Genomic DNA, 26,176 nt, shown 5'->3' on the forward strand with positions numbered 1-26,176 from the left:
AATGAGCAAAAGAGACCGCGTCCAATGCAGCGGACATAGACCTAGAATTTCCATGCATAAGGCTACCGAAGGGAAAGATTGAGACTGAAGGTTTCGACAAGCTGAAACCAAATTCAGACGTCTTTTGTCCGACAGAGACAGAGTCAAGGACACTGAATCTATCAGGAACCCTAAAAAGGTTACCCTTGTCTGAGGAATCAACAAACTTTTTGGTAAATTGATCCTCCAACCATGTTCTCGAAGAAACAACACTCATAAAAGACTGAAAAGGGTCTTTCTAGTAAAAATGAGCAAAGGGAATTGAATCCAATGCGGTGGCCATAAGACCTAAAACTTCTATGCATATATAGCAACTGAAGGAAATAATAGAGACTAAAGGTACCGACAGACGGAACCCAATAGAATTATCCCTTGTCTGATAGAGACAAAGACAGTGACATAAACTATCTGGAAACCTAAAAAAGGTGACTCTTGTGTGAGGAATCAAGAGCTTTTGAAAAAAAGATCCTCTAACTATGTCCTGAAGAGCAAGTGAATCATATGAGATTCCGCGTCCTCAGAAAATAATCTGAATGAAAACAGAAAAATGAAAATATGCATTTATTGTATCTAATGAAAACAAATAATGCTATCAATGACCATAAAAAGGCAAAATAGTTTGAATAAAACTCCAAACCCGGTTCCTAAAAAAAGGAACTGGAAGCAATACCCCAGAAGATTCCAGGTCTGAGCAACGCTTGAACCCCATGGGTGCCCAGCCATGCTTCAACAGTACCCAAAATATATAGGACAGAAACACACTTAAAGAAAGTGTTAGCCTTACTGGAATAAAATCAAAGAAATTTGGACAAAATAGAACCAAATAAATTTCAAAGAAGTGATAACCTGCCCCTTACCAGCCAAGCTGGAATACGGCACGTACATCGCAATATTAAGGAGCTGATTTCGAACCCCAATTATAAACATGTTACTTGATAAAGAACTCAGGAATTCGCCCCTCCTGGTAGGAATGTATATCCCATACGTCACTAGCTCATGGACTCTTGCTAATTACATGAAAGAAACTGGGGATTGGGTAATAAAGAGATTATCTTTTTAAAGAACAAAAATTCTGGTATTGACTGTCCCTTTAGTTTGTGTGGTCATTGAAGAATTACATCCATGCATTACATTACTGCAGTAGCTAATGGGGGGGAGCATTACCAGGTGACAATATTTTTAGAGTTCAAGAACTGGATACACAAGGTTTAAACGTGAGATTAGAATATATTTTATATATAAATACATTTTAATAAAATAGTTTTTTATGCATACACATTATATTTACTCTGTTTTATTAAATGTTCTAATAGATTAGTTATACAGGATACAGTTGTAATTGATAAAGTACCCTAAGTATACGTGTTTGTTCTATTTAGTTATTTATAAATATATATAATAAAAATACTTTTAACTTAATTCACATAGATGACAGTTTATATCTTTCTGCTGCAGAATCAGTTTATGTTCAGCATAAAATCCATTGCTGCTATAAAAGTGATCTGCTGCTTATCCACAAATACTTCTTACGAATCACAACCCCAGGAAGATACCACTGAAGCCTGATCCCTTTTTCACCACCAATCGAGAACTTGTCTTGTTCTTTAAGAAAATGGAAACGTACTGTCCTGCCTGGAGAATACAGTTTGTGTTAGAATGTGATGTCATCGCAAACTATAAATCTCATGGAAATCGTCTTGTGTTACTACTATATACTTATGTGACATCATTACTATATACTTATGTGACATAACTACTATATACTTATGTGACATCACTACTATATACTTATGTGACATCATTACTATATACTTATGTGACATAACTACTATATACTAATGTGACATAACTACTATATACTAATGTGACATAACTACTATATACTAATGTGACATAACTACTATATACTTATGTGACATAACTACTATATACTTATGTGACATAACTACTATATACTTATGTGACATAACTACTATATACTTATGTGACATCACTACTATATACTTATGTGACAACAATACTATATACTTATGTGACATCACTACTATACACTTATGTGACATCACTACTATATACTTATGTGACATCACTACTATACACTTATGTGACATCACTACTATATACTTATGTGAAATTGGACTAATGGAAATAAATCAACTGAGTTATTCAATGCATTTGTCTGAAACCAAAAATAGAATTACAGAAAAAAAAGAAAAAATGACATTATTCAAAAGCAATTTAGTAATGTTCTTGTCAGCTAATTGAGTTGTCTGTGTCAATTAGGGATGGGCGAATGTGCTGAAAGTGCAATACGCTTGGTAGAGCGAAGAGTTCTGTGGACATTCGTTTTGGACAATTGAATGTTGATAAGAATGAAAATCCATTAAAATTCAGTAATCGAATATTATTTCTGGTTTTCAAATGTTACTTACATTTTTGAATTTTCATAATTAGATCGAATTTCCACATTTGAAGTTGGAATTTAGTAAAATGATACATAATAGATACAAATATATCAATTTGAATGTTTCTATTTCGAATACTGCATAATTTGAATATTACATTAAAAGAGAGCATTAGAAATACTATTAGAAATATATTTAAAAAAAAATTATTTGAATATTGCATAATTTGAATCGAATATTACATTTAAAGGTAGCATTAGAAATACCATTACATTAAACGAATGATAGAATTTTGTAAAAACATTTGAAAATCAAAACGAATGAGCAAATGTGTTAAAATTAGTTTCATTTTTTGAATGTTGTAGAACATTCACCCATCCCTAGAGGCCAATTTATCAAACGTCTTGCGGACCTGATCCGACAGTGAGGATCAGGTCCGCAAGACCTCGCTGAATGCGGAGAGCAATACGCTCTCCGTATTCAGCATTGCACCAGCAGCTCACAAGAGCTGCTTGTGCAACGCCGCCCCCTGCAGACTCGCAGCTAATCGGCCGTGTCAATCAACCCGGGGGGTGTCAATCAACCCGATCGTACTCGATCAGGTTGAATTGCGGCGATGCCTGTCCCCCTGCTCAGAGCAGGCGGACAGGTTTATGGAGCAGCGGTCTTTAACTGCTGTTTCTAGCGAGTCTGAAGACTCGCCAGAAACACGGCCCTTTAAGCTCCATTCGGAGCTTGATAAATGGGCCTCCTAGTGTCAATATGTATGTAAGCATCTCCTTTGTTCATAGCCAACCCTGACTGCAATACAAATATTTTAAAAATATCTGTTTTTTGTGCTACTGCTGGCTTGTAGTAGTAGCACAAGCTACTAATTTAAATGTAATCTACTGCCCAGCTGCTCCTCTGCTGCACTGAAGACGTTCCTCATAGGAAACAGTGGGTTAGCAGTTTTTTGTTTATAATTTTGATCAACCCCATAAGTAAAAAAAAAATTCTATGACAAATAATTATTTTGGAAGATTTGTTTTTGCCTGTGCACATGTCTAGGGTGAAGTTCTTTCACTTGCTAGGGATATTTTTTTACCTGTAAATGTAAGATTCCATTTAAGGTGATAGTGTGAGAGACTTTGTTGCCAGTAATACTTCTGATATCTTCCAGGGACCTAGAAAAACAGTTTCACTTTATTTAGCACTAGATAATTTCATTTCACGTTCTATTTCCATGTTCCTTATTTTTATTCACAAACTTAAAGTTGCTTAATATTAGGTACCTTTGATATAATGTATATGGGTTTTAAAGTTAGAGCATCAAACCCTATAAAGGAATAGATTACAAGTGAAGCACAATCAATAAAACAGAGTGTACAATCTGGTACTACAAGTAAATGGTAAAAAAAAAAAAAGGTTTCCCAGACAATCTTAAAGGGACATTAAACACTAAAAAATGCTAGATAGAATGATTCATTCAAAGAAAAGGTTTATCTGAGAATAACAAGTAGTTGTATTTTGTAAAGTTCAAGACAAACCTGATGACATTCCCACGTCACCACTCAAGGGGGCGCAAAACAGACCAATATGACAATATGACACTATATAATAACAATAAAAAATATAAATGGTGACTATAATTATTGCATATTAAATGCTATGACTTATCAGTCCAAGGTGTGATCAGTCTCTAAAGATGAAACTTCCACTTGGTTTAGCACTCCTTGGTGTCTTTGTCCTCAGATAACGGCCTCTCCTTCCCAGAAGTAGATCAGAAAAAAGGAATCTGTGATGGTGCAAACAAAACACAGAAGGTCGCCTCCTAGTGTAATATCGTACAAGCAGTATATATATACAATGGCTATACCGAGGTGTGTGAGAGCCCAAGAACAGTGAGAGATCCCAGAAGGTGCCACTAAGCATGAGTGAGTGCTGCCACATTTGTGAGTACCAGTCTATTGCCATTGTATATATATATACTGCTTGTACGATATTACACTAGGAGGCGCCCTTCTGTGTTTTGTTTGCACCATCACAGATTCCTATTTTGTAAAGTTTCCTTAGCTGTCTAAATATTGACAAAATAAGGGTAAAGTTTGTGCCTATAAAACAATGGGAGCTGCCATGTTGTAACTTAGGTTACCTTTTCTGCTGTGGCCAATTAGTGACAGTTATAAATAGGTCACTAGAGTCTGCAGCCAATGGCTGTGTGGAATATAACAGTGTTCTGCACTTAGATTTCTAACAGGACCTGAACTGCTCACAATTTCAAAATGGAATTACAGGAAAAGGGGACAAAATAAATAAAGTATATTGCAGTTTTTATATATACGCTTTATCATTTTATACTACCATCTCAAAGTGATTAATGTCCCTTTAATGTGAGCAACATTTTTTTTAGCACTCCCCATATTTTTAATGGGTGATAATAGTTTGTATTTGTGTATGTGTGCAGTGTTTTTAAATTATATTTCTTTTCAACACAATAGTATATAACTAAGGGCTTTATTACAAGAGGCACTCTAACTGTTGTGCACAAGCGATAAGGGAATTATTGCGGTTCTTTGCGCACGCCAGAAGTAGCACACGTATTGCAAATTGAAAGTAAAGGTGTTTGCTTGAGCGTAATTTGTTTAAATGCCCCTCGGAATAGCGCAACTTCAGAGCTTTGGGTATCTATTATGCAAGACAAAAAAGTTGCACAAACACATCAAATATATATTTAAAAGTACTGCTAAACTAATAATAACACTGTCTAAAAAAATTGCATTAAAAAAGTTATAAACGTTCAAAGATATGATAAAAATAGGGCTGCAAAGGGCTTTAACATAGCACATACATTCACATGTCTAATTATACAAATATATATATATATATATATATATATATATATATATGTGTGTGTGTGTGTACATATGTATTTGTGTATATATGTATTTACTGACACATATACACATATTACACATAAAAACATATCTACAGTATATATAAGTGAATTAGAGCCCTTAGCAGTTAATGAAAAATCATGTTTATGCAATATTCATATTTAATAAAGTATTTAACTGTAAATATTTTACATTCCAATGTTCACATAGGGGAATACGTTCTAAGTCTATCTATAAATAGATATTTTTTATATATATATAGATAGATACATAGATAGATACATAGATAGATAGATAGATAGATAGATAGATAGATTAGACATGTGCATTCATTTTCGTATGAAAATCGAATGCGCAAATGAAATAAAAAAAATAAAAATAAAATACTGATAAAAAATTTCTTTATTTATTTGTTTCCTTTAAATTGATTTTTTTAAGGCTTTAATTTTTTTCTTTCATGATTCAGATAGAGCATGCAATTTTAAGCAACTTTTTAAGCAAAATGGGCCGGCATCTAAACTTAGATTCTTGCATTTCAAATAAAGATACCAAGAGAATGAAGAAAATTTGATAATAGGAGTAAATTAGAAAGAAATCGGAATCACAAAATAAAAAATTGGGTTCAGTGTCCCTTTAAAAGTCTCTGGAGAGCGTGCTAACCTCATCTTGCCAGGTCCCTGGCCATGCTAAATGGAGGCTTAGCGTGCTTGGCACCCAGGACTTGTACTAACATATGCTAGCTGACATCCAGATGGTGGCGCACCCTACACTTTTGCTCAAGCGATTAAAAAAATATTTTCAACTTGTAATATGAGTGGAAAAATAAAGGTGTTATTAATTTAACCTGAGCAATATTAGTGTGCAAAATCACTAATATTTTTGCTCTCCACTTGTATTCTAGTACAAAATGTATTAAATATTATTATTATCGGTTATTTGTAGAGCGCCAACAGATTCCGCAGTGCTATAAACAAAGGGGTTGTACAACAAAACAAATATAGGGATCAAATCGGTAGAGGGCCCTGCCGAGAGTCGCACTGTTGCAGTCAGCTATTATGAAGGTGATCTACAAACAGCTGGACTCTTAGGCTTATATGCTAAGGGGGTTCAGGGGATAGCGATGGAGGAGTGGAATTGGTATAAAGTAAGGTTAGTGTAGGTTGTATGCATCCTTGAACAGTAGAGTCTTTAGGGAGCGCTTGAAGCTTTCAAAACTAGGGGAGAGTCTTGTGGAGCGAGGCAGAGAGTTGCACAAGATGGGAGCCAGTCTGGAAAAGTCCTGTAAATGGGAGTGCGATGAGGTAACCAGAGAGGAGGAGAGTAGGAGGTCATGAGCAGAGCGAAGGGGACGGGAGGGAGAGTATCTGCAGACAAGGTCTGAGATATAGGGGGGAGCAGTGCAGTTGAGGGCTTTGTATGTCAGAGTGAGAGTTATGTGTTTGAGCCTAGAGGCAAGAGGAAGCCAGTGAAGGGATTGGCAGAGAGGTGCAGCAGATGAAGAGTGACGTGTAAGGAAGATGAGTCTGGCAGAGGCATTTATTATGGATTGTAAAGGAGCTAGGCGGCAGGTGGGGAGACCAGAGAGGACAGAGTTGCAGTAATCGAGGTGGGAAAGAATGAGAGAGTGGATTAAAACCTTAGTTGTGTTTTGTGTAATGAAGTGTCAAATTTTCAAGATGTTTTTAAGGTGGAAGCGGCAGGCTTTAGCCAAGGACTGAATGTGAGGAGTGAAAGAAAGATCTGAGTCAAATGTGACCCCGAGACATCGGGCATGCAGGGTAGGGGTAATAATGGAGTTGTCGACAGTTATAGAGAGATTGGGGGTGGCAATTTTGGAAGAAGGGGGCAAAATGAGGAGCTCAGTTTTGGAGAGATTTAGCTTGAGGTAGTGAGAGGACATCCAGGAAGAGATGTGAGAAAGACAGTTAGTGACACGGGTTAGCAAGGAAGGAGATAGGTCTGGTGCAGAGAAGTAGATTTGGGTGTCGTCAGCATACAAATGATATTGGAAACCGTGGGACTTTATTAGGGAACCTAGTGATGACGTGTAGATTGAAAAGAGAAGGGGACCAAGGACAGAGCCTTGCGGTACTCTGACAGAAAGTAGTGACGGGGCAGAGGAGGCCCCAGAGAAGGCTACACTAAAGGTACAGTTTGACAGGTAGGAAGAGAGCCACAAAAGGGCTGTGTCACAGATGCCGAAGGATTGGAGGGTTTGGAGCAAGAGAGGGTGGTCAACAGTGTCAAAGGCTGCGGACAGATCAAGGAGGATAAGCAGAGAGAAGTGGCCTTTTGATTTTGCTGTAAGTAGGTCGTTGGTAACCTTAACAATAGCTGTCTCTGTGGAGTGATGGGGACGAAATCCAGATTGCAATGGGTCAAGAAGGGAGTTTAACATAAGGAAATGGGATAAGCGTGCATATACTATTTTTTCGAGAAGCTTTGAGGCAAGAGGGAGGAGGGAAGTAGGGTGGTAGTTGGATGGGAAGGTAGGATCAAGGGAAGGTTTTTTGAGGATAGGTGTGACCAGTGCATGTTTTAGCGATGAGGGAAATATACCGGTGCTTAGGGAGAGGTTAAAAATGTGTGTAAGTATAGGGGTAACAGTAGCAGAGAGGGAGGGGAGTAGATGTGAGGGGATAGGGTCAAGGGGACAGGTAGTGAGGTGAGAGCACAGTATAAGTGCCGAAACTTCTTCCTCAGTAACAGGAGAGAATGAGCTAAGTTTAAGGTTATGTGGGTTGTGGTTGAGTGAGAGCATTTGAGGGGGTGAGAGAATGGAATTATGTTGAGAGCTGATTTTATTTCTGATGGAGTCAATTTTTTTATTGAAGTGGCTTGCAAAGTCCTGAGCTGACAGAGAAGTTGTATTGGGAGTTGGGGGAGGGTGGAGGAGAGTATTGAAAGTGGAGAACAGACGTTTTGGGTTTGAAGAAAGATTAGAGATAAGAGTAGAGAAGTAGTGTTGCTTATGGAGATTAAGGGCAGAATAGTAGGATTTCAAGATGAATTTGTAATGAAGAAAATCAGCTGAACTCTGGAGGCAAAGGATGAGAGGAGAGGTTTGAGGGAATTAGCAAACTGTTGCTAATCTAATGACATAATGCTTCTGTGAACTTTGGTGTGAGGAGAAGAAGGAGGGAGAGTTGTAGGGAGGGATGATATGTTGCAAGTAAGGAGATGGTGGTCAGAAAGAGGAAGGGGGAGTTTGTGAAGTTTGAGAGAGTGCATCGATAGATAAAGATCAGGTCAAGAGAGTGACCGTCTTTGTGAGTGGGAGAATCAGTCCATTGTGACAGACCGAAAGAGGAAGTGAGTTGCAGAAGTTGTTTTGCAGATGAGGCAGTGGGATTGTCAAAAGGGATGTTGAAGTCGCCAAGAATGAGGGCAGGGGTGTCTGAGGAAAGGAAAAAAGGTAGCCAGGCAGCCAAGTGTTCTAGAAATTGAGTTGAGGAGCCAGGGGGTCGGTATATGACTGCAACACGTATAGAGAGAGGAGAGAATAAGCGAATCATGTGGGTTTCGAATGAGGGAAATGTGAGTGAAGAGATGGGATGTATTTGTTGAAAGGTGCAACGAGAGGAAAGTAAAATACCTACACCACCTCCTTGTCTATTACCAGACCTAGGAGTGTGGCTGAAGTGGAGACCCCCATGTGACAGAGCAGCAGTGGAGCCAGGTTTCTGTTAGGGCCAGAAGGTTGAGGGAGCGGGAGATGAAAAGGTCATGTATAGAAGTGAGCTTGTTGCAAACAGAGCGAGAGTTCCAGAGTGCGCAAGTGAAAGGGGTAGTGGCTTTTGATGCAAGAGGAATGTGAGTAAGGTTTGCAGAGTTTTGTTTTCGGAGTCTATGGGACGGTACACATGGATGTGCACGGCTAGGCAGTGGTTGGGGACCAGGATTAGGGAAGATGTCACCAGCAGTTAGTAAAAGCAAGAGGGAGAGTGACATGAGATGAGATACAGGTTTGCAGTAATGAGACTGTTTTTGAGACGAGCTGCAGGGGGGAGAGAGAGTGTTTAAGAATAGGTAAAGTTCATGAGTACAAAAGTAAGGTGAGTTTAAGAGAGATGGGTTAATGAACAGTGCAGGTGGAGAGGGAGAAGGAGTAATTGAATAATGTAGTTTGTTATAGAGACAAGAGGTTGCAAAAATGATTATGAATATATTGAGCATTTTTACAAAAGTGGGAACCAGTTAAACACATAAGGCACAGGATTACAGTAGCAATTGCATAAGAAAACAAAAAGGTATATAAAACATAATATTACAAAAGTACTTGCCTTGTGTCTATATGCTATACTCCAACTAAACCTTTTGTTTTATAGTATTTTCACATTATTGCATACATATAATACAATTGATGAGACCATAAAGAGCACGAAACAGTATCACTGCACTTAGCAATATGAGTTTTTATGTTTCATCAGCATTTCATTCTAGGAGACGCACTAAAGTACTTACAAGTTTTGCTGGCATAATGACTGGATACAAAGCTGGGTGTGTACATAGCCTTGCTTTTCCATCTCTGTCTGTTTTTCTAAACCTGCAGACAAATACAGGGCTAATCATATCACACATAACATTGAACAATAACCTTCTACTATCCACATCAAAAGACTGAGGAAAGGTATCACCTATGACTATATTATCTTGCCAAACTTAGGTTATTATATCAAAAAGACTAATCATTTTATATCCAGAAACCTCAATGAATTCAATGAAACATGATGCTGTTGGATCTTTAAAATTGGTGACTCACCAATATGCAGTTTAGCAGTAAAGCTGAAAAGTCCACTGAGTGGAGCTGTGTATTGTCCACTGGTAAGATTGAGTCCAGCTCCTCTGTAGAATGACCCTTCCTCCTGTGGCTTCAAGATAAGCAAGAATGTTATTAATATCACAAAGATCATGAAAGGTGACATGCAGTTCCTGCCTGGGCCATGCCTCTTTAATTTCCAATGTAATGTAGGTTATTTCTTAAGTGTATATTTATTTATACATACATACATAATCACATTATTTACTGCTAAACTGAGCAGAATGGATGTCAGAACAGACTGCTCCTCTCTCTTCTGATTGGATTTTTATTTAGATGGGAATGCTTGAACAGGGCATTACCATAGAAGCTGGACCATAAGGGGATATTGAATTGCATGTGCTTTCCAGAAGGGAGGAACCCTAGAGGGAATTGCTTGACTTGGGTGGTTGTGGCTATGAGGAATTCAGCGAGCAGCTGTAGCTTAGTAGCCCGCTAGGGTACTGCTTTGTAGGTAGGGAAGTAGTGGATTAATACTGTGGGGCATTAGTTGTTATGTGGATAACTAAGATAAGTGGTTTGTGTGGGCAACTACAGACAGGTGGTGATAATAATTTAAAGAAGGCAAAGCTATTGGCTGTTCTGGCGGATAGGGGTTTAATTAGAGGAGACATTTTGGTTGTGATGGGAAGTAATTATGTTGTCTGTATAACAATGGCAAGTACATTCAATGATCTCCATTCTTACCACTAGGCGTGAGGCATTAACTACTTATGCCCTATTTATCAAGAAATGGTGTTTAAGTGCTAAAAAAATATTAGAGTAAGGAAGTCATCAAGATGTTTTAAGAAAGATGGCTGCAAAATATGCAGTATTTTGCCCTTGCAAGTTAACTCTGCTAGAAGTAAAATTGTTGTGCGTGTCAAGTAGTGCATTTATTACAAGTTGAAAGTAAAATGTTTTACCACAACCGCTAACCTGACACGCAAAAAGCCGAACTTGGAATATCACAACCCTGTTAATGTATTCCTCCATAGACTTCAAAGGAGCGCGAAAAGTGTGTATATATATATATATATATTAATATATATATATATATATATATATATAGTGCTTTTAGTAACATATATATCTATACCTATATTTATATGATTAATATATATACAGATATGCTTTGAGCATATTCCCCTATGTGAAGAACATTGGAATGTGAAATATTTACAGTACAAACACAGTTGAACACTTTATTAAAAATGAATATTGCATAAATATGATGTTTTATGTTTTCAGCTACTTGACTGCAAAGGGCTCCAATGCACTTATATATATCTATATATGTATATACATATGTATTTATGTGTTTATATGTGTATATATGTCTGTAAATACATATATACACATATAAATACATAAATACATATGTACACACACACACACACATATATATATATATATATATATATATATATATATATATATACACACATAAACATATTTAGACATGTATATGTATGTATCTCTATGTTAAAGTCCTTTGTATGCCTTTTTGTCTAACACCTGAGACCTCATATAACCTTTTATTGTATGCTTTTTTTTAAAATAATTGTTATTAGATACTGTTATTATGAGAGTAACTTTAATTTTAAATATAATTTTGATGTTTTTTGTTCAACTTTTTTGTCTTGAATAGCAGTTAACCAGAGCTCTGAAGTCATGCTTAACCAACGCACATTAAATTCAATTGCGCTGCGATAAATCTCCTTATCACTTGCGCACAATAGTTAGCGCAGCACTTGTAATCTAGCCCTCAATGAGTTTAGTTGCAGCAGGAATGGAATATTGGTTTAAGCATTAGGTAATTTTCACAAAACAAGAAAGACAATGCTGGGGATTAACAGCAATATTGGAATCTAGCACTTTGACTGTTAAAGTAAAACATAACAGAAATGAGGAAATAAGGGTGAAAAGGTGATAAAAGATAGTAACTGAGGTGAAGATATTAAGGAAGAGATCTGTTCTACTAGTAAAATGCTTCAGGACTGAAAATAAATTTCTAAACTCTATTTTCTTTCTTATGTTCCTGTTGCAATTACAGATTGCCTTGTGGTTATACACTGGTTAAGTAACTAGAAGAGTTATCACCTTGCTGGACCCATAAAACAAAGCTAATTGTTTTTGATGCTCTATTTTAAGTATTTTATAGTTATACTTTTTTATTCCTATTCAGTGTCTTTATTTACCCATTGGTACAGGTGAAGCTCCTGATTGGCTCCAGGATCTAGAATTGTGTCTTTGTTTGTCCTGCAGATGAAGGCAGCCGGTACTTTTGGGGGAAGAATTGGATGCACAGGTTTTTGTCCACCCTCCTCTTGCTTTCTCAGTAAAAGATCTGTTGTGTAATATAGTGCAGTTGTTAGTTTACTAATTCACATAAAAATGCAACAAGAACCAAAAGCCAACCATAACATTATAAAAAAAAAAAAACAATCACATAAATTCTTTCATTCATTTAATTAATATGTTCACCTTTTTGTTCTGATCTTTGCCAAAAACCATTGCTTTCAAGAAAAATGTCAGAAATCTAACCAAGCATTCAAAATAAAATGTATCAATAAACATAGTAATTGGAGTAGTTGAATAAGTCGAGCGATTCAGATACCAGAATAACAAGATGGTTTCCGTAAGTAATAAAACCTTTTTTTAGCTAACTCAGAAAAATAGAACAGGGCTCCTCCAAAAACTAGATACCCTTTTACTGATGGATGTTTGGAGGCTACACCACCCCAGAACCCGTAGTTATTCCTTTTACTCACACCCGGGTCATTCTTATTCTAGAATAGACTACTGGCTGTTAGACCATAATAATATAGCTCTAGCCTCTGACACAGAGATTCTGCCGATATCATGGTCGGATCATGCTTCTATTACCCTAGAACTTAAATGGCCCTCAATGCCCAAACGCCAACCTTTGTGGCGGATGGACTCTACTCTATTACATAATCCACCTATTAAAAATCAGATAAGCGAACATATAAAAGAATTTTTTCGACACAACACTTCAGGAGACACAAATAATATGAATAATTGGCTAGCACACAAAGCAACTATCAGGGGAGAGCTAATCAAACAAAGAGCAACCCTCCGCAAACAATATGACACAGAGTTTCAAACACTACTCTCTAATTTAAAGATAGCAGAACAGCGACATAAACTCAACCCCACAAACGATGTTCTCACACGGTTAGTGTGCGAGGCCAGAGTTGCCTTTCGAAAACTACTACAAAAAGATGCCAACAACAAAGCATTCTATCTTAAAAAAATGTATTTTCACAACAGCAATAAAGCTGGTACGTGGTTGGCTAAATCCCTAGCAAAAAAGATATACCAGGCCCATATTTTCAAAATTGAAAATGATAAGGGACAGACTGAGACGGAGCCGAAAAATATAGCAAATGTATTTGGTAACTATTATGCTAAATTATATAATATAGCGAATCAAGATGCAACGGGAAACTTAGAAGCCCTTAATCAATATCTAGATTCGGTTGATACACCTAAAATTTCAGCACAAGAGGCGGATACCCTGGATTCCCCAATCACACTGAAAGAGATCTTAGACGCTATTGAGTCGCTACCCAATAATAAAAGCCCTGGCCCAGATGGCTTTTCGAATAGTTATTATAAAATGTACAAAACACTTATAGCCCCACATTTATTAAAAGCATTTCAATACATTGATGAATTGGGGAGTTTCCCAGCAGAGTGTTTAGAAGCCTATATTTCCGTACTCCCTAAACCAAACAAGCCAGCTAATCAACCAAGCAGCTACAGACCCATATCTCTACTCAACACAGACCTCAAACTCTACGCAAAGATTTTGGCTGGGCGTATCAATAAAATTTTACCCCAAATTGTCCACTTGGACCAAGCAGGTTTTGTCCCGGGGAGGGAAGCGAGAGACAACACCATCAGAACATTACAACTAATTGACTACGCTAAATTTAATAAACTAGAAATGGTGATTGTCTCCGCTGATGCTGAAAAAGCGTTCGATCGCCTAGATTGGAGATTTTTACAAGCAATATTACGGAAAATGGGATTTGGGGATACAATTATAAAAAGAATCTTTAGTTTATATCACAATCCCTCAGCTAAAGTGAAAGCAAATAATATATTATCTGATAAGTTTTCCATTCAGAATGGAACCCGACAGGGATGTCCTTTGTCCCCCCTTTTGTTTGTGTTGAGTATGGAAGTTCTGGCCCATAAAATTAGACAAAACAAGCAAATCTCAGGAATAAAAATAGGACAAAATAACTATAAACTGTCGCTTTATGCCGATGATGTGCTACTCACATTATCTAATCCTTCTGAGTCGATCCCAGAAGTGCTGAGGGAGTTTAAGGAATTTGGAGTTTTCTCCAATTTCCTATTGAACGATCAAAAATCAGAAATTTTAAATATCACTATGCCAAGTGAAGAATATTCTGAATTATTAAAGAAATGCCCTTTCATTCCCCAGAAAAAAGCCATTAAATATTTGGGGATCCACTTGTCGCCTAGGCCCAGCACCCTATTCGAGAAAAACTACCAAAACTTATACAATGAATTAGCTAAAGACCTAAATAGATGGAGCGATAAATCGATCTCGTGGTGGGGCCGTATACAGGCAGTAAAGATGACCGCATTGCCCAAAGTTCTATATATGCTCCAAACTGTACCAATTGCGCTAACTATCCCATTCCGCAATAAACTCCAAAAACTGTTCAATACCTATATATGGGGTAAAATTAAACCAAGAATCATTAAGTCCACAATGTATAGACCTACAAGTAGTGGAGGTCTAGGACTCCCCAATATTGAATTATATTATAAAGCAAAATGCTTACAAAAAATATTAGATTGGCACCGAAATGCGGACAATAAGGCCTGGGTGACAATGGATTCCCATATTCTGAAGGCCCCTTCTCCCGGGGTGCTGTGCTGGATAGAAAGAAAGAGTCGCCCAGCTTGGATTAAAACTTACCCACTGTATCAGCATGTATTCGACATTTGGGATAGTACTATAGCGGGTAAAAATAGTATATCGTCCCTTAGGTCCCCAATGTCTCCAGTTTCACCTAATGCAGAATTACATGGAGGCTTAGAACAAAAACTTAGTAGGCAGCTCGATTGGGAAATAGGTTATACAACGCCCATATATACATTTTTAACTAGCGGTAAACTTAAGCCGAGAACAGATCTTGGGGACATAATGGGGGGAGCTTTCTCGAGGTGGCTGAAATATCTGCAACTTCAGCACTTCCTGACCACCTCCCCAGATAAGGAAAGACTTACTAGACAGCCCACTTTGTTCGAACAACAATGTCTCAGTAATCAACCCCTGTGTCACACTTTGGCGTGGGCCAAAAAGGCATTGTCACTTGGTGAATTACCCAAAGTTCCTAATTATGTGGGCAGATGGCAAAGGGAATTAGGGAGAGAACTAAATGAACAGGAATGGAAATATATTATACAGAATACCAGAAAATCCTCAACATCTGCTAGAGCCTTAGAATTAAATTTTAAAATCCTGACCAGGTGGTACCTCACCCCGGCGAGAATCAAGACAATATACCCGACAGCCTCTGATATGTGCTGGAGGGGGTGTGGAGGTAGGGGTTCCATGATACATATCTGGTGGTCCTGCTCCAAATTGCAACCTTTCTGGCTTAAGATAGGGGAATTTATTAAATCTGTCAGCAATCAAAACGATGAGTATCAAATGCAACCCACAACAGCATTACTAAACTTACTCCCAAAATGCAAATGCAAGATACGTAGGAAATTAATACAATTAGCTCTAAATTCTGCTAAATCCCTAATAGCTACTAAATGGAAATCACAAGAAATCCCCACATATGAGGCCTGGGAGGGGTCAATGAATCATACAATCCAATTAGAAGAATATGGCTACTTTATAAGAAAAGATATGGAAATGTTTAACAATGTAAAGTTCTATTGGGAAACACGAATGCACGCACATTAACTACTATATATAAATTAGGAGCAAATTTATAGCAAATGGGAGGAGAGAGCCCGGTTAGAAATCTTACAGACATTGTATAAATCATTATATTCTTATATCGAGATGGACATGAGAATCTTCAGTGTTCGCATGGATGTGGTGACCGACTTTTGGTTTTATATTTCTTAGTAAGTTGTATAAGTTGTTTGATAACCTTCAAAAATACAATATAGGATGTTAAGCTCTTGTACAGCACAATTTGACATGCCTACATGTACTCATTTTGTTCTGAAATGTATCACAATGTATTGTCATAATTTCTTTCATCCAATAAAAATATAACTACAAAAAAAAAAAAATATATATAACTACAAAAAAAAACCTTTTTTTAGGATGCATTTAAAAAAAACCACACTTTTGAGAATTCCTTCACTTCTTTAGGCCTGAAACAACTAGACATGTGCAACGCTAAAAAAAAATTTTTGTTTCGTTTTCATTAGTTAAGTATATAATTTTGTTTCAGGAAATTAGTTAAGTGTAAAAACAAATTGTTTTAGTAAATGAGTTATGTTAAGTTAAATCGTTTTTTCGGATCCATTCTTTATTCATGTGCATTATTCTATTCTGAAATTTAGAATAGAATAATGCATATGAATAAAGAATTGGTCCAAAAAAATGAAAGAATCCGGAAAAACTATTTAATTTAACATAACTATTTTGCCGGCGATTGCCGAAACAAAATGATCTAAAGCCGCCGCTGCCACCCACCAGTGTTCCCCTTAAGGCCAGTTTTGTGCGTGATCCAGCATTGAAACAGTTAATAATGAAACCAATCCTTGCCGTCTGCATTGTGTAGTGTTTGTTGATTACCCTAATTAACTGTTTCACTGCTGGACCGCACACAAAACTGGCCTTAGAGGAAACACTGCCACCCACATAAAGCTATTAACCCCTAAACTTCCGTCCCCACACATAGTCGACACTAACTAAACCTATTAACCCCTAAATTGCTGCCCCCCACATCGCCGAAACTAACTGAAACACTAAATAAACCTATTAACCCCTAAGCCACCGTTCCCAAACCTCACCAACACTAACTAAACCTATTAACTCCTAAACCACTGGCCCCCACATCGCAACAACGTAAATTAAACTATTAACCCCTAAACCTAACACCCCCTAACTTTAACATAATTAAAATAGACCTAAATTAAAGTTACAATTATTAACTACCTATTTAAAAATAAATACAAACTTACCTGTGAATTAAAAATAAAACCTAAGCTAGCTACAATATAACTATTTACTAACTACCTAGTTAAAATAAATAAAAACTTACCTATGAAATAAGAATAAAACCTAAGCTTACACTAATAAAACCTAACATTACTAAAAATAAAAAAACCTATCATTACTAAAAAAAAAAAAAAAAAAAAAATTAAAACTATAATTACAAAAAATAATAAACATTAACATTACAAAAAATAACAAACGAAAATACCTGGGTTTTTTAAAAAAAACACCCCAAAATAAAAAAAACTAATCTATAATTAACTACCAAGGGCCCTTAAAAGGGCCTTTTGTAGTGCCCTAAAGTTAACAGCTCTTTTGCAAAAAGATAAAAACAAACCACCCCTAACATTACAAACCCCCACCCCCCAAATCCACAAAATAAAAATAAACCTAATCTACCCATTGCCCCGAAAAGGGCATTTGTATGGGCATTGCCCTTAAAAGGGCATTCAGATCTTTTTCAGCCCATTAAAAATAAAAAATGCCTAATTTAAAAAATAAAAAAAGGAAAAAAAATCGCATTGCAAAAAATAACAAACAAAATCATCCAAAATAATAAAAAAAATCCTATTCTAATATCCCGTTTAAAAAAATAAAACCACCCCAAAATAAAAAAAACCTAATCTATAATAAACAGCCAATGCCTTTTGTAGGGCATTGCTGTAAAGTTAACAGCTCTTTTGCAAAAAAATTAAAACAAACACCCCCTAACATTAGAAACCCCCACACCCCCAACCCACAAATTAAAAAACCTAACTAAAAAAAACTAATCTACCCATTGCCCTGGGGGGTGGGGATTTGTAATGTTAGGGGGTGTTTGTTTTAATTTGTTGCAAAAGAGCTGTTAACTTTAGGGAAATGCCCTACAAAATGCCCTTTTAAGGGCTATTGGTAGTTTATAATAGATTAGGGTTTTTTTTATTTTGGGGTGTTTTTTGTTTGTTTGTTTTTTAAATGGGATATTAGAATAGGAATCATTTTTATTTTTGGGATAATTTTGTTTGTTAATTTTTGTAATTGTAGTTTTTTAATTTTGTAATTTTAGTGTTTATTATTTTTACTAATGATAGTTTTTTTTATTTTTAGTAATGTTAGGTTTTATTAGTGTAAGCTTAGGTTTTATTTTTATTTCAAAGGTAAGTTTGTATTTATTTTAAATAGGTAGTTAGTAAATAGTTATATTGTAGCTAGCTTAGGTTTTATTTTTATTTCACAGGTAAGTTTGTATTTATTTTTAGAAAGGTAGTTAGTAAAATAATTGTAACTTTAATATAGGTCTATTTTACTTATGTTAAAGTTAGGGGGTGTTAGGTTTAGGGGTTAATATTTTAATTTACGTTGTTGCGATGTGGGGGCCGGCAGTTTAGGGGTTAATAGGTTAGTGTTGGCGATGTTTGGGAATGGCGGTTTAGGGGTTAATAGGTTTAGTTAGTCTTGGCGAAGTTTGGGAATGGCGGTTTAGGGATTAATAGGTTTATTTAGTGTATCAGTTAGTGTCGGTGATGTCAGGGAACTGTGGTTAATAGGTTTAGTTAGTGTTGGCGATGTTTGGGAATGGTGGTTTAGGGGTTAATAGGTTTAGTTAGTGTCGGCGATGTCGGGGAAATGGCAGTTTAGGGGTTTATAGCTTTATTTAGTGATTTAGTTAGTGTTGGCGATGATAGGGAATGGCAGTTTAGGGGTTCATAGCTTTAGTTAGTGACAGCGATGTCGAGGAACTGAGGAACTGCGGTTTAGATTAGAACAAATAAAAATTCTGAATATGAATAATGGATCCGAAAATTCTGAAACTAATTTATTCATTTTTTGGAATTTTGCGGGATTTTAGTTATGGTGCTGAAATTTGGACGCATTTGAATCGGCCAAAATTCGTCTGAAAACAGAATTTGACCAAAATGAAATGCATATGTCTAGAAACAACACTGAGTGAGTGAGTGGAAGACAAAATGAATTGCCATATTATTTATTCTTCTGTAGACAAATAATAGACTTACTTGAGAGAATGAGTCTCATGTTGTAGATTGGTGTACCTGATATCTGGAATTAAAATGTGATTGAAAAAACATTGAAGCTTTGATATCCACAAGTTGCAACTTAACTTGTAAGTGTAAATTAATTCACAGCATTGTTGTGGTTTATGGTGCTAATGCTGTCCATGGCTTTCTTTTTCTTGTTATTTTGTAACTTAGTCACTAGGTTTATTTAGGCCCAATGATCAAACGTTTGTAAGTAAATACTTTGTGCAATTATTAAAGAAAATGGGCCGTCTCTGCGAGTGGTGAGATGTCTCCAATAGACAAAATGAGAGCTCTCTGCTTTCTAAAATTTTGCAATGGAGGAAGAAGTACACAGGAGGAAACTGGTTTATGTTTAAACTTTAATATTCTGACTAATACAAATCAAAATGCGCTGTTTTTAGTGCACTGTACCTTAAATTCGCTGTTATTTTCGTATGCATAGGTTTTCCATTCAGAGTAATTAGTGTTTTTAGTATTTTAAATAAACTTCACCACCTTTTAAGTTGCAAGAAAAAACAGTGAGACTGCAGGGTAATTACGCTGGGATTTGAGAAACAATGTCATACACGCCCATGGAGTGCGAATATTTAGCCCATTTTACAAAAAACAACAGTTAGGCTTTGTATTTTCTACTTTTAAGTACATATTTCTATGTGTTTTTTGCACATCCAGTGTACTTAAATTATGGTTTACGTGCTGCATATTTAATACGACTTAATTCTGTGTAATTTACATACAAATTTTAAGTTTGCGATTTTTGGTGAACAATTTTGTTACCATTTTTGATGCCCTTAACAATACAATAATTTTCCTGCTTATTTTTGTGTGAATGGTTTAATATTCATTTTGTTTGTTTTTTAGTTTATAATTTTTAATGCACACTTTTGTAATTTGTGCAACTTATATGAAAATGCAATATACGCTTCTTAGCGAGACGCCCAGTTTTAGGGTAAAAAAGGGCTTTTTATCATTCCCCCCAGGGAAATAGAAATACTGGCAATCATTCTTAAATAATCTCAACAGAAACCTTTAGATTATTGAGCCCTGAATCTGAAGCCAGTTGGAAACTGACCTCTAGCGGTTTAGTATTGGTAGCAACATTTCTTGATGAAATTTGTTTATTTATGTAATTTACTATTTAACGTTTAAATGTTTTTTTTTTCTAGTGTACGTGCTTGGAAACCATGACATGTAGAAATCACACACTCGCAGTTACATATGGAAATAAATAGTTGTATATTTCAATACACAGCTCTCTTCATATACACTTACCTCTCAAAAGCTGCAGGAATTTATGAAGCCTCTTCCCTTGCGTATTTGGATTTGAAGCATAACTGTGATGCTTTGGAGGTGCTGGTGGACCAACCGGACCAGGGCGCCGAAACTGAAGCCCAAAATAAAGAAAAACCTTTAATTAGGTGTGTCCTATACCATTAGGATTATTTGCATTATTAAATAAGTTACAAGAATAACAGGCTGATATGCTGTTGATTATATTAAATCAGTTTGTGTTCAATATAAATTAACTACCTGTAATATTACCTGAAAATAATTAGTGACAGATTTATTTGTACAGAATAGAAATATATTGCAAGAGCATACAGGCTAAGGTGTATTTTATAACTCATATCATATGTCATTTGTCAATTAATGGAGGAATTCTAAACTGCATATTTATAGCACATCTCAGTTATGATTATTGACATAGAAACTAACAAATGGAATGAAACTTCTGAAAGAAGCATATGGTACAATGTTTTTGTGATAGACAGACTGACAGACAGACAGATAGACAGACAGATAGATAGAGGATAATACAATGTAGCATCAATTCTATTAATTGTAAAGTCAAGATGTGAAACTGATCTCTTCTACTTTTGTGAATCTGGCATATGGGCATCAGTCATGGGTGTGGGTGGAAAGCCCTGACTGGCTATTTAATGCAATTTATCACCCTACCTGCTCCAACCCCTATGAAAAGAACTTCATTTGTGTTATCAGTTTTTTAGGATAAGTCACATGGCCCAGTAATTATGTTTATTATTCACTAAATTAATTAGATGGGGGCCAGCTGTATATAATTATGTAGCCACATGTACATTAAGTATTTCTGTGACAAGAATGATGGGCACAAGACAGTCTGGTAATGGAAAATGCATTGTATGGAAGATTATAAGAAGCACTAGGTAGCTCACTCTTAAGATGTCTTCTTGATCCTTTCTCTTGCTGGGTAACGTACGCTCATTATTTTTGAGAAACAGCTGCCATGACTCTCGTGGGGGCCATGAGGGCTGCTTTAACTTTGGCACATTTTGCGTTGGTAGCGTTAATATAGAGTTCTCTCCTTGCGGTGGTGTCAGCACAGGGATCCCCAGTGAAGGTAATATTGTAAATGAAACCCCCTGTAGGCATAATACATATATAAAGAACATGGTTAACACTGTACTTACATATTACTATTGTTAAAGTGTGTGTATATAAAGCTTAGGGTAGACAGAAGCTGCCCAAAAAGTATATTTCCCATTCTATGCCGATTTCCTTTTAATTTATTTTCCTATTACTATATAATGTGTAACATATTTAGCTCTGGAAATACATAGAGAAAGAGAAGTGCTCTCTCAGGAACAAACAATACCTCAGTAGCTTGTTCTATGGTGATTTATGATCTGGGAGCAGCCTCTTTTAGCCTTGTTCAGAGAGGTATTGCCTGGTATCCTTGTCCAGAGAGGGAATGCCTGGTGTCCTTGTCCAGAGAGGAAATGCCTGGTGTCCTTGTTCAGAGAGGGATTTACCTGGTATCCTTGTCCACAAAAGGATTGCCTGGTATCCTTGTCCAGAGAGGGATTACCTGGTATTCTTGTCTAGAGAGGGATTACCTGGTATCCTTGCCCAGAGAGGGATTACTTGCTATCCTTGTCTAGAGAGGCAATGCCTGGTATCCTTGCCCAGAGAAGGATTGCCTGGTATCCTTGTCCAGAGAGGGATTGCCTGGTATCCTTGCCCAGAGAGGGATGCCTGGTATCCTTGTCCAGAGAGGGACTGCCTGGTATCTTTGTCCAGAAAGGTATTGCCCTGGCCTGTATCCTTGTCCAGAGAGGGATTGCATGGTATACTTGTCCAAAGAAGCATTACCTGGTATCCTTGTCCAGAGAGGGATTACCTGGCATCCTTGGCCAGAGAGGGATTGCCTGGTATCCTTGTCCAGAGAGGGATTGCCTGTTATCCTGGTCCAGAGAGGGATTGCCTGGTATCCCTGTCCAGAGAGGGATTGTCTGGTATCCTTGTCCAGAGAGGGATTGCCTGGTATCCCTGTCCAGAGAGGGATTGCCTGGTATCCTTGTCCAGAGAGGGATTATCTGGTATTTTGGGGCTGGACTGACCTTATTAGGCGGGATCAGACTGATGTACTTTAGGAAAGTTCTTCTCTGTGAATAGCACAAATGGGCTAAAAGAAGCTACTCCCAGGTGGTAAATCGCCATAGGACAAGCTACTGAGCTGTTGTTCATTCCTGAGAGAACAATTTTCTTTCTGTATATATATCTAGCTCTGAAATATACAACAAAAATACGTATTTAACTTTGAAGAGCTGCCATAAATTTTTTTTATAAAGGCAAAAATATTATTGTTTGCATCTAATGCAGTGTTGTGTAACCATGGTCTTTGGGCGCCATTTACATGGTCAGGTTTTCCCTTATGAGCACAGGCAAATGTAAAATTATGGGCACATATTCACTAAAATCAGATAAATCTCTGAAATGAAACATTTTTCATACCTATAAAAATGAATAAATGTTTGTGAATTTTGATCAGATTATTATTCATGTCTTTACTGTTATCTTTTCCATTGTCAACAACATGCACATAACTAAAATCCTTTGCAATAGCTTGGCTGGCTTTGTCTTTTTTCACCATTTTTGTTTTTATTTCATCATTCTGAACCATTCCATGTAGCATATGAAGCATTTCCACAAAGAGAAATAAAGTAACCACTTTGAATAACTTGGACTTTATTCCTATCTGTTTTAAAACGTTAACCTAATTAAAAATACACAACAATAAAAAGAACTAATATAGTTTAGTGGGGACTTGTACAACAGACCTATGAAGATTCTATTTATTTATTTTTTGTCATGGTAACTGATTTTTTCCCCCCCTTTTTAAACAAATTTTCTTAACTGGGGTTTTGAGTCAATTGCTTTAGAGCAACATAATAAAAAATGTGGATCAAAACTTTAAATTGGGTGTTAAGTAATTCTACGCTATATGAAATAACATTGTGGTTCTCCATCAAGTTCCTAAGATACCTTAAGCTTTCTGTGGTCACTCATAGTTTCCACCTGTCCTAAAAGCTATAAAGCTCCATTCCTTGTCCTTTAGATCAAGCACCATTTGAGTTTTATTCATTTGCACTATTTCACATTTGCTATTGTCACTCACTTTATTGCAGTTTGTGTCTGTGGTCAGTGTTACTTACTTGAGACTTGTGTCCTCTGTTCTTGTGGGTGCAGGCAGGTCCAGCACAGAGGAGAATCAGTAGCACTGCCATGCTAATAGTCATCAGAACACAGCGCAGAGGTACTGGTGTGTATGCTACTTCCATAATTGTACACTATAGCAGAACTCTACAAGACTACAGAATTTTTATGTCAGAATTTTGTTTTATAGACTTTCAGATTTAAAGACTAGTCCAAAAACTATTGCTTCATTTATTGTCACCCCTACAGTGATACAAAAGTAGCACAAAATGAAGGGGTTCTTAGTCTTTGTAAATTAATTTAGGGTAGTAGTTTATAAAGTTTCACAAACTGTTCACTTTACCAGACTCTCTATTAGTGCGGTTCCTTCTCGGTTTTGTTTGTCCCTCTGCTCTACTGCTGCTGTGTATCTGCTGTATATAGCTGTCTTGTTCTCTCAGTTTAGATAACAGCACATTACATCCAACGCCCCGCGCAAACACTCTTACAAGTACAGTATCAGAAGATATGCTGGCTTCTTCCAAGAAACAGAGAAAATCTACTGGTGGTTTTTAGGTTTGTCAGAGTAAGAAATGCATTTCAAGTATGAATGAAGTTTTACTTTTATTTGAGTTCTTAGAAACAAAGAAACATAGATTTTAGCAGCAAACATAAACTAAAAAGCTCATTGAGTCTGCGTATATTTCTCCTGAATTGTCATTGCACTTACCACCTCAGTTGGAAGTCTTTTCTATGTATTAACCACCCTTTTTTTAAAAAAGCACTTCAACTTGATATCATGACCCTTTATTCTGGTGTTGCACTTTATTTATGTATTAATAGGTTTCCTCCGTAGCACATGATCATTTCCCAATATATTTAAAGGGATATGAAAGACAAAAAATAATCTTGTATGGTTCAGATAGAGCATGCAATTAAGCTATTTTAATTAATTTTTGTTGTCAAATTGCCTTAGGGCCAGATTACAAGTGGAGCGATATTTAATGCTCCCGCTCGAGCGTTAATTGCTCTAGAAGTAAGCTTGCACTCGTATTATGAGTTGAAAGTAAACTGTTTTTGCTTGCGCGCTGACCCGAGCGCATATTCTCATGTGTGCTAACCCGACATGAAAGTATGAATATTTCACATTCCAATGTTTTGTACCTAAAATATTTACAGTAAATATACACTTTATTAAACATGAATATTGCATAAATATGGTTTTACATGTTTTCATCTATTTGACTGCAAAGGGCTCGAAGGCACTTATATATATCTATATATACTTATATATACACATATAAATACACACACACATATATATATATATATATATATATATATACATACATATACATACATACACATCTTTAGACATCTTTACACATCTTTAGACATGTATATGTATGTATGTATATGTATGTATCTCAGTGTTGTGCTGCCTGAGATCTCATATCTTTGAGCTTTTATAACTTTTATGTGCAATTTTTTTTATTAATTGTTATTAGATGGTGTTATTATGAGTGTAATTATACTTTGTAATGTATTTTTGATGTGTTTTATGCAACTTTTATGTTTCACGAAACAGTTAACCAGAGCGCTGAAGTCACGGTAATAATTCTACCGTAAATCATGATTGCGCTCAATCGATCTCGTTTACTTTAAACTCGTAATGCCAGCGGTAAACCAGATGAGCGCAAACACCAGCGATAAACCCCTTAAACGTTTGCGCTCCATTCATAATCTGTACCTTAGTTGGTATCTTTTGCTGAAAAACATATCTTGGAGCAGTAGTGCCCTACAGGGAGCGAATTTGTGGCTACACACATATTCCCAATAGTACATTGCTGTTCTGTAGTCAAATCTAAACCATTTTGTACTGGTTAAACACATGGGAAAGTATTAGTTGTTTTTTTTCTTCACTTTTATGCCCATTTAAGCAATGGGACACATAGGAACCTAAACTCCCTCACCAGTATCCTGACACAAAACAGTAAAAAATGTGCATAGCCTCATCTGACCCAAAACAACTACAGCTGCCATGTTATTTCTAACTGTACATAACTTTTTTTTAGTACTAGACCACAGGTAGTAATTCCTGCTTTTTTGTGGGCACAATATGCAATGATTCTGTATTTCCTATATTACTTCATGTGCTACTGCATTATGGGGGGGGGGGGGGAAATAAATATTTTGGGCCCACACTATAAACAATGCTTTCATTAAAAGCAAAACATCAAAATGAATTCAGGAAGGTTTCATTCAATATGTGCACACATTTTGTAACTATAGTAATTCTGTTTTTCCTATAGCCTCTTGTAAAT

The 26,176-nt window shown here is 36.4% G+C and overlaps 1 protein-coding gene across 1 annotated transcript; it reads right to left on the bottom strand.

The window, feature by feature from the left end:
- Positions 1 to 1,246: 1,246 nt before the first annotated feature.
- ERFE (erythroferrone) lies at positions 1,247 to 24,410 on the bottom strand. The gene is made up of 8 exons (XM_053708984.1): positions 23,873 to 24,410; positions 21,593 to 21,799; positions 20,670 to 20,781; positions 12,320 to 12,468; positions 10,083 to 10,191; positions 9,785 to 9,866; positions 3,532 to 3,610; positions 1,247 to 1,671 (listed from the first exon to the last, which is right to left on the bottom strand). Exons 1-8 carry the CDS (start codon positions 23,996 to 23,998, stop codon positions 1,573 to 1,575), a joined length of 963 nt encoding a protein of 320 aa, XP_053564959.1. The 5' UTR covers positions 23,999 to 24,410; the 3' UTR covers positions 1,247 to 1,572.
- Positions 24,411 to 26,176: the final 1,766 nt, after the last annotated feature.

The sequence above is a fragment of the Bombina bombina genome, chromosome 4, assembly GCF_027579735.1.
Source record: "Bombina bombina isolate aBomBom1 chromosome 4, aBomBom1.pri, whole genome shotgun sequence".
Classification (NCBI taxonomy): domain Eukaryota; kingdom Metazoa; phylum Chordata; class Amphibia; order Anura; family Bombinatoridae; genus Bombina; species Bombina bombina.